This window comes from Ammospiza caudacuta, chromosome 31, assembly GCF_027887145.1.
Source record: "Ammospiza caudacuta isolate bAmmCau1 chromosome 31, bAmmCau1.pri, whole genome shotgun sequence".
NCBI classification, from domain to species: domain Eukaryota; kingdom Metazoa; phylum Chordata; class Aves; order Passeriformes; family Passerellidae; genus Ammospiza; species Ammospiza caudacuta.
In genome coordinates, this window is record NC_080623.1 from 3,566,424 (window position 1) to 3,578,491 (window position 12,068).

At 53.7% G+C, this 12,068-nt stretch overlaps 1 protein-coding gene across 3 annotated transcripts in view; it reads left to right on the forward strand.

Moving 5' to 3' along the window:
- The window catches only part of ANKRD52 (ankyrin repeat domain 52), a 60,147-nt gene that overhangs the window by 26,650 nt on the left and 21,429 nt on the right, over window positions 1-12,068 (forward strand). For all 3 annotated transcript variants that reach the window (XM_058822033.1, XM_058822036.1, XM_058822037.1), the window contains 3 exons: window positions 2,150-2,221; window positions 6,624-6,825; window positions 8,865-8,952. In XM_058822033.1, the coding sequence (XP_058678016.1) occupies window positions 2,150-2,221; window positions 6,624-6,825; window positions 8,865-8,952 (362 nt within the window). The remainder of the gene's footprint in view (window positions 1-2,149; window positions 2,222-6,623; window positions 6,826-8,864; window positions 8,953-12,068) is intronic.

Here is a 12,068-nt window from a genome sequence, read left to right on the forward strand (position 1 = left end):
GAAATCACCCCAAGGAAAGGGGGAAAATCAGCCAGGAAATGAGGGAAAATAAATCAGGAAATGGGGGAAAATCACCCAGAAAAAAAGGTGGAAATCACTCCTAGGAAAGGGGGAAAATCAGCCAGGAAATGAGGGGAAATAATTCAGGATATGGGGGAAAATCACCCAGAAAAAAAGGGGGAAATCACCCCAAGGAAAGGGGGAAAATCAGCCAGGAAATGAGGGGAAATAATTCAGGAAATGGGGGAAAATCACCCAGAAAAAAAGGTGGAAATCACTCCTAGGAAAGGGGGAAAATCAGCCAGGAAATGAGGGGAAATAATTCAGGAAATGGGGGAAAATCACCCAGAAAAAAGGGGGGAAATCACCCAGAAAAAAGGGGGAAAATCAGCCAGGAAATGAGGGGAAATAATTCAGGAAATGAGGGAAAATCACCCAGAAAAAAGGGGGGAAATCACCCAGAAAAAAGGGGGAAAATCAGCCAGGAAATGAGGGGAAATAATTCAGGAAATGGGGGAAAATCACCCAGAAAAAAAGGTGGAAATCACTCCTAGGAAAGGGGGAAAATCAGCCAGGAAATGAGGGGAAATAATTCAGGATATGGGGGAAAATCACCCAGAAAAAAAGGGGGAAATCACCCCAAGGAAAGGGGGAAAATCAGCCAGGAAATGAGGGGAAATAATTCAGGAAATGGGGGAAAATCACCCAGAAAAAAGGGGGGAAATCACCCAGAAAAAAGGGGGAAAATCAGCCAGGAAATGAGGGGAAATAATTCAGGAAATGAGGGAAAATCACCCAGAAAAAAGGGGGGAAATCACCCAGAAAAAAGGGGGAAAATCAGCCAGGAAATGAGGGGAAATAATTCAGGAAATGGGGGAAAATCACCCAGAAAAAAAGGTGGAAATCACTCCTAGGAAAGGGGGAAAATCAGCCAGGAAATGAGGGGAAATAATTCAGGATATGGAGGAAAATCACCCAGAAAAAAGGGGGAAATCACCCCAAGGAAAGGGGGAAAATCAGCCAGGAAATAAATCAGGAAATGGGAGAAAACAGCACCAGAAATGGAGGAAAACACCCCTAGGGAAGGGGGAAAATCTCTCTGGGAAAGGAGGAAAATACCCCCAAAAATGGGGGAAAACACACCCAGGAAAGAGGGAAAAACCCCAAGTGGGAAAGAGAAAAAAATCCCAACCAGGAACGAGGGAAAATGGGAGCTGCAGTGAAAATTGGAGCTGGAAAACTCAAAACTGAGAGAAAAGATGGGAATTAGGGTCAGGAAAAATGGGATTTTTGCAATAGCCCACCCCAAATTTTTGGGGTTTTGGGGTCAAAGTTTTTGGGGGTTTGGGGTTGGAATTTTTGGATTTTTTGGGGTTTTGACGTTGGGATTTTTGGGGTTTTGGGTTGGGATTTTTGGAGTTTTTGGGGTTTTGGGGTTGGGATTTTTGGAGTTTTTGGGGTTTTGGGGTTGGGATTTTTGGAGTTTTTGGGTTTTAGGGGCAGGATGTTTTGGAGTTTTTGGGGTTTTAGGGTTGGGATTTTTGGAGTTTTTGGGGTTTTAGGGCGAAGATTTTTTGGAGTTTTTGGGGTTGGGATTTTTGGAGTTTTTGGGTTTTAGGGCGAAGATTTTTTGGAGTTTTTGGCATTTTGGGTTGGGATTTTTGGATTTTTTGGCGTTTTGGGTTGGGATTTTTGGAGTTTTTGGGTTTTAGGGCCAAGATTTTTTGGAGTTTTTGGGGTTGGGATTTTTGGAGTTTTTGGCGTTTTGGGTTGGAATTTTTGGATTTTTTGGCGTTTTGGGGTTGGGATTTTTGGAGATTTTGGCGTTTTAGGGTTGGGATTTTTGGATTTTTTGGCGTTTTGGGGCTGGGATTTTTGGAGTTTTTGGGGTTGGGATTTTTGGAGTTTTTGGGTTTTAGGGGCAGGATGTTTTGGATTTTTTGGGGTTTTGGGTTGGGATTTTTGGATTTTTTGGGGTTTTGGGTTGGGATTTTTGGAGTTTTTGGCGTTTTGGGGTTGGGATTTTTGGAGTTTTTGGCGTTTTGGGGTTGGGATTTTTGGATTTTTTGGGGTTTTTGCCCTTCTGCAGCTCGGGGTGGGTTTGAGGAGCTCTGGGGTCAGTTCTGGATTTGGGGGTTTGTCCTTGCAGCTCCTGGAAATGTCCTTTAACTGCCTGGAGGATGTGGAAAGCACCGTTCCAGTCAGCCCTTTGCACTTAGCTGTGAGTGCTGCGGGTCCTGGAGGGTCCTGGGGGTCCTGGAGGGTCCTGAGGGTCCTGAGGGTCCTGGAGGGTCCTGAGGGTCCTGGAGGGTTCCTGAGGGTCCTGAGGGTCCTGGAGGGTCCTGGGGGTCCTGGGAAGGTTCCTGAGGGGTTCTGGAGTGTCCTGGAAGGGTTCTGGAAGGGTTCTGGAGGGTTCTGGAGGGTTCTGGAAGGGTTCTGGAGGGTTCTGGAAGGGTTCTGGAGGGTTCTGGGGTGGCCTGGGATGGTCCTGAGAGTGTTCTGGTGGTGTCCTGGGTTCCTGAGGGTCCTGGAAGGGTCCTGAGGGTCCTGGAAGGGTCCTGAGGGTCCTGGAGGGGTTCCTGAGGGTCCTGGAGGGTTCCTGAGGATTCTGGAGGGGTTCCTGAGGGGTTCTGGGCTCCTGCAGGTCCTGGAAGGGTTCCTGAGGGTCCTGGAAGGGTTCTGAGGGGTCCTGGGAGGGTTCCGGGGGGTCCTGGAGGGGTTCCTGAGGGTCCTGAGGGTTCCTGAGGGTCCTGGGAAGGTTCCTGAGGGGTTCTGGAAGGGGTCTGGAGGGTCCTGGAAGGGTTCCTGAGGGTCCTGAGGGTTCCTGAGGGTCCTGGAGGGTTCCTGGGGGTCCTGGGAGGGTTCCTGAGGGGTTCTGGGCTCCTGCAGGTCCTGGAGGGTTCCTGAGGGTCCTGGGAGGGTTCCTGAGGGTCCTGGGAGGGTTCCTGAGGGGTTCTGGGCTCCTGCAGGTCCTGCAAGGGTTCCTGAGGGTCCTGGAAGGGTCCTGAGGGTCCTGGGAGGGTCCTGAGGGTCCTGGAAGGGTCCTGAGGGTCCTGGGAGGGTTCCTGAGGGTCCTGGAAGGGTCCTGAGGGTTCTGGGCTCCTGCAGGTCCTGGAAGGGTTCTGGGGTGTCCTGGAAGGGTTCTGGAGGGTTCTGGGGTGGCCTGGGATGGTCCTGAGAGTGTTCTGGTGGTGTCCTGGGTTCCTGAGGGTCCTGGAGGGGTTTCTGAGGGTCCTGGAACGGTTCCTGAGGGTCCTGGAAGGGTTCCCACAGTGTCTTGGGAGGGTCCTGGAAGGGTTCTGGGAGGGTTCTGGGAGGGTTCTCGGGGTGTTCTGGGTCCTGGAAGGGTTCTGGCGGTGACATTTCTGGTGGGGACATTTCTGGGTGCTTAGGGGGTACTTTAGGAGACACTTCTGGGTGCATGACAGGGACATTCCTGGGTGCCTGGGGGACACTTTGGGTACCTGAGGGACACTCTGGGTACCGGGAGGACATTCCTGGTTACCTTAGGGACACTCTGAGTACCTGGGGGACACTCTGGGTACCTGAGGGACACTTTGGGGACCCATGAGACTTTTCTGGGGACATTTGGGTTCCTGAGGGACACTCTGGGTACCTGGGGGACACTTTGGGTCGCTGGGGGACACTTTGACTCCCTGAGGAACGCTCCAGCTACCTGAAGGACACTTAGGGTGCCCAGGGGACTTTTGTGGTTGCCTGAGGGACACTTTGGGTACCTGAGGGACACTTTGGGTGCCTGAGGGACACTTTGGGTACCCGGGAGACTTTTCTGGGGACATTTGGGTGCCTGAGGGACACTTTGGGTACCTGAAGGACACTTTGGGTACCTGGAGGACATTTCTGCTTTACCTGAGGGACACTTTGAGTTCCTGAGGGACACTTTGGGTACTTGAAGGACACTTTAGTTGCCTGGAGGACATTTCTGGTTACCTGAGGGACACTTTGGGTACCTGAAGGAACATTTTGAGTACCTGAGGGACGCTTTGGTTGCCTGGAGGGCATTTCTTGTTGCCTGAGGGACGCTTTGGGTACCGAAAGGACATTTCTGGTTACCTGAAGGACACTTTAGGTGCTTGAGGGACACTTTGGGTGTCTGAGGGACATTTCTGGTTACTTGGGGGACACTTTGGGTGCTTGAAGGACACTTTGGGTGCCTGGGTGAGACTTTGACTACCTGAGGAACCGTCCAACTACCTGAGGGACACTTTGGGTACCTGAAGGACACTTTGGGTACCCAGGAGACTTTTCTGGGGACATTTGGGTGCCTGAAGGACACTCTGGGTACCTGGAGGACATTTCTGCTTTACCTGAGGGACACTTTGAGTTCCTGAGGGACATTTTGGGTGTCTGAGGGACATTTCTGCTTACTTGGGGGACACTTTGGATACCTAAAGGACACTTTGGGTACCTGAGGGACACTTTGGGTACCTGAAGGACACTTTGGGTACCTGAAGGACAGTTTGGGTACCTGAAGGACACTTTGGGTACCTGAAGGACACTTTGGGTACCTGAGGGACACTTTGGGTACCTGAAGGACACTTTGGGTACCTGAAGGACAGTTTGGGTTCCTGAAGGACACTTTGGGTACCTGAAGGACAGTTTGGGTACCTGAAGGACACTTTGGGTACCTGAGGGACACTTTGGGTTCCTGAAGGACACTTTGGGTACCTGAGGGACACTTCCACCTGCCACCTGCATGTCCCACCTGCCACGTCCTGGCCATGACCTGCGTGTCCCCTGTCCCCAGGCCTGCAATGGTCACTGTGAAGCCCTCAAGGCTCTGGCTGAGATGCTGGTGAGGGACATTTCTCGGTGCCTCAAGGACACTTTAGGTGCTTGAGGGACACTTTGGGTACCCAGGAGACTTTTCTGGGGACATTTGGGTGCCTGAAGGACACTTTGGGTACCTGGAGGACATTTCTGCTTTACCTGAGGGACACTTTGAGTTCCTGAGGGACACTTTGGGTGTCTGAGGGACATTTCTGGTTACTTGGGGGACACTTTGGATGCCTAAAGGACACTTTGGGTACCTGAGGGACACTTTGGGTTCCTGAGGGACACTTTGGGTACCTGAGGGACACTTTGGGTTCCTGAAGGACACTTTGGGTACCTGAGGGACACTTTGGGTTCCTGAAGGACACTTTGGGTTCCTGAAGGACACTTTGAGTGCCTGAGGGACACTTTGGGTTCCTGAAGGACACTTTGGGTACCTGAGGGACACTTTGGGTTCCTGAAGGACACTTTGGGTACCTGAGGGACACTTTGGGTTCCTGAAGGACACTTTGGGTACCTGAGGGACACTTCCACCTGCCACCTGCATGTCCCACCTGCCACGTCCTGGCCATGACCTGCGTGTCCCCTGTCCCCAGGCCTGCAATGGTCACTGTGAAGCCCTCAAGGCTCTGGCTGAGACGCTGGTGAGGGACATTTCTCGGTGCCCCAAAGACACTTTAGGTGCCCAAGGTGTACCAAGGGACATTTCTGGTTACCTGAGGGACACTTTAGGTGCTTGAGGGACACTTTGGGTGCCTGAAGGACACTTTGGGTACCTGGAGGACATTTCTGCTTTACCTGAGGGACACTTTGAGTTCCTGAGGGACACTTTGGGTGTCTGAGGGACATTTCTGCTTACTTGGGGGACACTTTGGATGCCTAAAGGACACTTTGGGTACCTGAGGGACACTTTGGGTTCCTGAAGGACACTTTGGGTACCTGAGGGACACTTTGGGTTCCTGAAGGACACTTTGGGTACCTGAGGGACACTTTGGGTTCCTGAAGGACACTTTGGGTACCTGAGGGACACTTTGGGTTCCTGAAGGACACTTTGGGTTCCTGAAGGACACTTTGAGTGCCTGAGGGACACTTTGGGTTCCTGAAGGACACTTTGGGTACCTGAGGGACACTTTGGGTTCCTGAAGGACACTTTGGGTACCTGAAGGACACTTTGGGTACCTGAAGGACACTTTGGGTACCTGAGGGACACTTTGGGTTCCTGAAGGACAGTTTGGGTACCTGAGGGACACTTCCACCTGCCACCTGCATGTCCCACCTGCCACGTCCTGGCCATGACCTGCGTGTCCCCTGTCCCCAGGCCTGCAATGGTCACTGTGAAGCCCTCAAGGCTCTGGCTGAGATGCTGGTGAGGGACATTTCTCGGTGCCCCAAGGACACTTTAGGTGCCCAAGGTGTACCAAGGGACATTTCTGGTTACCTGAGGGACACTTTAGGTGCTTGAGGGACACTTTGGGTGCCTGAAGGACACTCTGGGTACCTGGAGACATTTCTGCTTTACCTGAGGGACACTTTGAGTTCCTGAGGGACACTTTGGGTGTCTGAGGGACATTTCTGGTTACTTGGGGGACACTTTGGATGCCTAAAGGACACTTTGGGTACCTGAGGGACACTTTGGGTTCCTGAAGGACACTTTGGGTGTCTGAGGGACATTTCTGGTTACTTGGGGGACACTTTGAGTACCTGAGGGACACTTTGGGTACTTGAAGGACATTTTAGTTGCCTGGAGGACATTTCTGGTTACCTGAGGGACACTTTGAGTACCTGAGGGACACTTTGGCCACCGAAAGGACATTTCTGTCTGTCCCCAGGCCTACAATGGTCACTGTGAAGCCCTCAAGGCTCTGGCTGAGACGCTGGTGAACCTGGACGTGCGGGACCACAAGGGCCGCACCGCGCTCTACCTGGCCACGGAGCGCGGCGCCAGCGAGTGCGTGCAGGTGCTCACCAGCCACGGCGCCTCCGCCCTGGTCAAGGAGAGGAAGAGGAAGTGGACGCCTCTCCACGCTGCAGGTGGCACCTGGCAGGGGTTCCTCAGGGGGTTCTGGGCTCCTGGAGCTCTTGGAAGGGTTCTGGGAGGGTTCTTCAGGGGGTTCTGGGCTCCTGGAGTTCTTGGGAGGGTTCTGGGAGGGTTCTTGGGGTGTTTTGGGAGGGTTCCTCAGGGGGTTCTGGGCTCCTGAAGCTCTTGGGAGGGTTCTGGGAGGGTTCCTCAGGGGTTCTGGGCTCCTGCAGGTCTTGGAAGGGTTCTGGGAGGGTTCCTCAGGGGGTTCTGGGCTCCTGGAGTTCTTGGGAGGGTTCTGGGAGGGTTCCTCAGGGGGTTCTGGGCTCCTGCAGTTCTTGGGAGGGTTCCTCAGGGGGTTCTGGGCTCCTGCAGGTCTTGGAAGGGTTCTGGGAGGGTTCCTCAGGGGGTTCTGGGCTCCTGGAGTTCTTGGGAGGGTTCTGGGAGGGTTCCTCAGGGGGTTCTGGGCTCCTGCAGTTCTTGGGAGGGTTCCTCAGGGGGTTCTGGGCTCCTGCAGGTCTTGGAAGGGTTCTGGGAGGGTTCCTCAGGGGGTTCTGGGCTCCTGGAGTTCTTGGAAGGGTTCTGGGAGGGTTCCTCAGGGGGTTCTGGGCTCCTGCAGTTCTTGGGAGGGTTCTGGGAGGGTTCTTGGGGTGTTTTGGGAGGGTTCCTCAGGGGGTTCTGGGCTCCTGGAGTTCTTGGAAGGGTTCTGGGAGGGTTCTTGGGGTGTTTTGGGAGGGTTCCTCAGGGGGTTCTGGGCTCCTGAAGCTCTTGGGAGGGTTCTGGGAGGGTTCCTCAGGGGGTTCTGGGCTCCTGGAGCTCTTGGGAGGGTTCTGGGAGGGTTCCTCAGGGGGTTCTGGGCTCCTGCAGGTCTTGGAAGGGTTCTGGGAGGGTTCCTCAGGGGGTTCTGGGCTCCTGAAGCTCTTGGGAGGGTTCTGGGAGGGTTCCTCAGGGGGTTCTGGGCTCCTGCAGTTCTTGGGAGGGTTCCTCAGGGGGTTCTGGGCTCCTGGAGTTCTTGGAAGGGTTCTGGGAGGGTTCTTGGGGTGTTTTGGGAGCGTTCTTCAGGGGGTTCTGGGCTCCTGCAGCTCTTGGGAGGGTTTCAAAGTGACTTGGGAGGGTCCTGGGATGGTTCTGGAAGGGTTCTTGGGGTGTTCTGGGAAGGTTCTGGAAGGGTTCCTGAGGGGTTCTGGGCTCCTGCAGGTCCTGGAAGGGTTCCAAAAGTGTCTTAGGAGGGTCCTGGAAGGGTTCTGGGAGGGTTCTTGGGGTGTTTTGGGAGGGTTCCTCAGGGGGTTCTGGGCTCCTGCAGCTCTTGGGAGGGTTTCAAAGTGACTTGAGAGGGTCCTGGAATGGTTCTGGAAGGGTTCTTGGGGTGTTCTGGGAAGGTTCTGGAAGGGTTCTTGGGGTGTTCTGGGAAGGTTCTGGAAGGGTTCTTGGGGTGTTCTGGGAGGGTTCTGATGGTGTTCTGGGCTCCTGCAGGTTCTGGAAGGGTTCCCAAAGTGACTTTGGAGGATCCTGGGAGGGTTCTCAGGGTGTTCTGGGTGGGTTCCTGAAGGGTTCTAGTGCTCTTGCAGGTTCTGGGAGGGTTTCCAAAGTAGCTTGCAGGTCCTGGAAGGGTTCTGCAAAGGTTCTGGGTGGGTTCCTGAGGGGTTCTGGGCTCCTGCAGGTCCTGGAAGGTTCCCAAAGTGACTTTGGAGGATCCTGGGAGGGTTCTTGGGGTGTCCTGGAAGGGTTCTGGAATGTCCTGGGAGGGTTCTCAGGGTGTTCTGGGTGCTGGGAGGGTTCTTGGGGTGTCCTGGGAGGGTTCCTCAGGGGTTCTGGGTCCTGCAAGGGATGGGGATGGGGCCCTCCAGAACCCAAAAACCCCAGAACCCCATTCCTGAGGCTTTGGGGGTTTCTGATTTGTCATCTGTTTCTCCTTGTCCTTCTCCATCATCGCCCTTTGCTCGTCTCTCTTTTCTCTGGCCCTGTGTCCCGTCCCTCGTTTCCTCATCCCTCTTCCCCTCCCTTTGCCATCTTTGTGTCTTCTCCTCCTCCCGTTTCCCGTCCCTGTGCCCAGCGGCCAACGGGAACACGGATTCCCTGCACCTCCTGATCGACAGCGGCGAGCGGGCCGACATCACCGACGTCATGGACATCCACGGCCAGTGAGTGCCACCAGGGCCACCAGGGCCACCAGGGACACCGGGGACACCAGGGCCACCAGGGACACCAGGGACACCAGGGCCACCAGGGACACCAGGGACACCAGGGCCACCAGGGCCACCAGGGCCACCAGGGACACCAGGGCCACCAGGGCCACCAGGGACACCAGGGACACCAGGGACACCTGCTGGAAGGTCCCAGCTTGAGATGAGGACCAGGGGAGATCCCTCAGCAACTCCAGGACAGCCAAAATGGGGTGGAATTTGGGAATTTGAGTTAATTAATGATGAAATCGTGGTGGGATCCTGAGACGGGGAGAAGAACCTCTGGAAGGTTCCAGCGTGAGATAAGAACCAGGAGAGATCCCTCAGCAACTCCAGGACAGCCAAAATGGGGTGGAATTTGGGATATTGGTTGAGTTAATTAATGATAAAATCATGGTGGGATCCTGGGACAGGGAGGAGAACCTGCTGGAAGGTCCCAGCCTGAGATAAGAACCAGGAGAGATCCCTCAGCAACTCCAGCATGGCCAAAATGAGCTGGAATTCGGGATATTCGTTAATTTGGTTTATTAGTGATGAAATCATGGTGGGATCATGAGACAGGGAGAAGAACCTGCTGGAAGGTCCCAGCCTGAGATAAGAACCAGGGGAGATCCCTCAGCAACTCCAGGACAGCCAAAATGGGGTGGAATTTGGGATATTCATTAAGTTAATTTGGTTTATTGGTGATGAAATCATGGTGGGATTCTGGGACAGGGAGTGGAACCTGCTGGAAGGTCCCAGCTTGAGATGAGGACCAGAGGAGATCCCTCAGCAACTCCAGCGTGGCCAAAATGAGCTGGAATTCGGGATATTCATTAATTTGGTTTATTGGTGATGAAATCATGGTGGGATCATGAGACAGGGAGAAGAACCTGCTGGAAGGTCCCAGCCTGAGATAAGGACCAGGAGAGATCTCTCAGCAACTCCAGCATGGCCAAAATGGGGTGGAATTTGGGATATTGGTTGAGTTAATTAATGATAAAATCATGGTGGGATCCTGAGACAGGGAGTGGAACCTGCTGGAAGGTCCCAGCTTGAGATAAGGACCAGAGGAGATCCCTCAGCAACTCCAGCATGGCCAAAATGGGGTGGAATTTGGGATATTCATTAATTTGGTTTATTAGTGATGAAATCATGGTGGGATCATGAGACAGGGAGAAGAACCTGCTGGAAGGTCCCAGCCTGAGATAAGAACCAGGGGAGATCCCTCAGCAACTCCAGCATGGACAAAATGCGGTGGAATTTGGGAATTTGAGTTAATTAATGATGAAATCATGGTGAGATCCTGGGACAGGGAGGAGAACCTGCTGGAAGGTCCCAGCTTGAGATGAGGACAAGGAGAGATCCCTCAGCAACTCCAGGACAGCCAAAATGGGGTGGAATTTGGGAATTTGAGTTAATTAATGATGAAATTATGGTGGGATCCTGGGACAGGGAGTGGAACCTGCTGGAAGGTCCCAGCTTGAGATGAGGACCAGAGGAGATCCCTCAGCAACTCCAGGACAGCCAAAATGGGGTGGAATTTGGGATATTGGTTGAATTAATTAATGATGAAATCATGGTGAGATCCTGGGACAGGGAGGAGAACCTGCTGGAAGGTCCCAGCTTGAGATGAAGACCAGAGGAGATCCCTCAGCAACTCCAGCATGGCCAAAATGGGGTGGAATTTGGGAATTTGAGTTAATTAATGATGAAATCATGGTGGGATCCTGGGACAGGTAGGAGAACCTGCTGGAAGGTCCCAGCTTGAGATGAGGACCAGAGGAGATCCCTCAGCAACTCCAGCGTGGCCAAAATGGGGTGGAATTTGGGATATTGGTTAATTGGGTTTATTAGTGATGAAATCATGGTGGGATCATGAGAGGGGAAGTGGTTCCAAAGGAGCTTCTCCTGACCCTTCCCAGCTCTTCTGCCCCTCCCTGAGGGATGGGGGCTCTGCTCAGTCCATCCCACAAAGGGGATCTACTGTCCCTCAGTAACATTTCCAGTGTCCTTCACCTCCATTTCTGTGTCCCTCACCACCATTCCCAATCGTCCCAACCCTCCCAGGCTCTTTGTGGTCTCCATGAATTCTTCATCCCAAACCCCTCCAGGCTCTTGGTGATCTCCATGCATTCTCCATCCCCACCATCCCAACTCTCCATGTTCGTGGTGGCCTCAGTGAATTCTCCATCCCTGCCATCCCAAACCCCTCCATGTTCTTGGTGCTCTCCATGAATCCTCCATCCCAACCCCTCCATGCTCTTGGTGCTCTCCATGAATCCTCCATCCCAACCCCTCCATGTTCTTGGTGGGTTCCATGAATTCTCCATCCCAACCCCTCCATGTTCTTGGTGGGTTCCATGAATTCTCCATCCCAACCCCTCCATGTTCTTGGTGGGTTCCATGAATTCTCCATCCCAACCCCTCCATGTTCTTGGTGGGTTCCATGAATTCTCCATCCCAACCCCTCCATGTTCTTGGTGGGTTCCATGAATTCTCCATCCCAACCCCTCCATGCTCTTGGTGGGTTCCATGAATTCTCCATCCCAACCCCTCCATGCTCTTGGTGCTCTCCATGAATTCTCCATCGCAGCCCCTCCAGACTCTTGGTGATCTCCATGAATCCTCCATCCCCACCATCCCAACCTTTCAGGCTTTTTGTCAGTTCCATGAATCCTCCATCCCAAACCCCTCCATGTTCTTGGTGGGTTCCATGAATCCTCCATCCCAACCCCCAGGTCCTTGCAGCTCTCCACGAATCCTCCATCCCAAACCCGTCCAGGTCCTTGCAGCTCTCCATGAATCCTCCATCCCAACCCCGTCCAGGTCCTTGCAGCTCTCCATGAATCCTCCATCCCAAACCCCTCCATGTTCTTGGTGGGTTCCATGAATTCTCCATCCCAACCCCCGAGGTCCTTGCAGCTCTCCATGAATCCTCCATCCCAGCCCCCAGGTCCTTGCAGCTCTCCATGAATCCTCCATCCCAACCCCCTCCATGTTCTTGGTGGGTTCCATGAATTCTCCATCCCAACCCCCGAGGTCCTTGCAGCTCTCCATGAATTCTCCATCCCAGCCCCAGGTCCTTGCAGCTC